The sequence below is a fragment of the Egretta garzetta genome, unplaced genomic scaffold (genome assembly GCF_000687185.1).
Source record: "Egretta garzetta isolate BGI_Z169 unplaced genomic scaffold, ASM68718v1 scaffold34, whole genome shotgun sequence".
Lineage (NCBI taxonomy): Eukaryota > Metazoa > Chordata > Aves > Pelecaniformes > Ardeidae > Egretta > Egretta garzetta.
Genome location: NW_009259586.1, coordinates 3,920,000 through 3,920,348, shown reverse-complemented (window position 1 = coordinate 3,920,348; position 349 = coordinate 3,920,000). Strand labels below are relative to the sequence as shown.

The following is a 349-nucleotide window of genomic DNA, read 5'->3' as shown; positions in this document are numbered from 1 at the left end:
GGGCTCGCGAGCACGGCCCGCCCCCGCCCCCCACTGCCTGCCTTGTCCTAGCACCTGGGCAGACTCGTACGTATGTATACGCACCGCTGTCTGTTACGGATGCGGTTTATGCCAATACGTAAGCCAACGTATGTATTGTATGTATATATATATATGTACAGATGTATATGTGCCAGTGTCTGTGTTACACCTATACACGCCAGTGCCTACGCTTTTTACACACGTACAGGTACATACACGTAGCCCCTGTGCTATAACTGTATACATGTATGGAGGGGTGTGTGTGTATATATATATATATATGGTTGTGGCCGTACAGCCGTGTCAGTCGGTACGTGCCCGCACGCAG

General features: G+C 50.4%; 1 protein-coding gene across 1 annotated transcript in view; it reads left to right on the top strand.

Annotated features, from left to right (window-relative positions):
• Window positions 1-99: 99 nt before the first annotated feature.
• Window positions 100-349, top strand: part of LOC118452181 — a 6,744-nt gene continuing 6,494 nt past the window's right edge. The window contains exon 1 of the mRNA XM_035893368.1: window positions 100-128. Coding sequence (XP_035749261.1) covers window positions 100-128 — 29 coding nt within the window. The remainder of the gene's footprint in view (window positions 129-349) is intronic.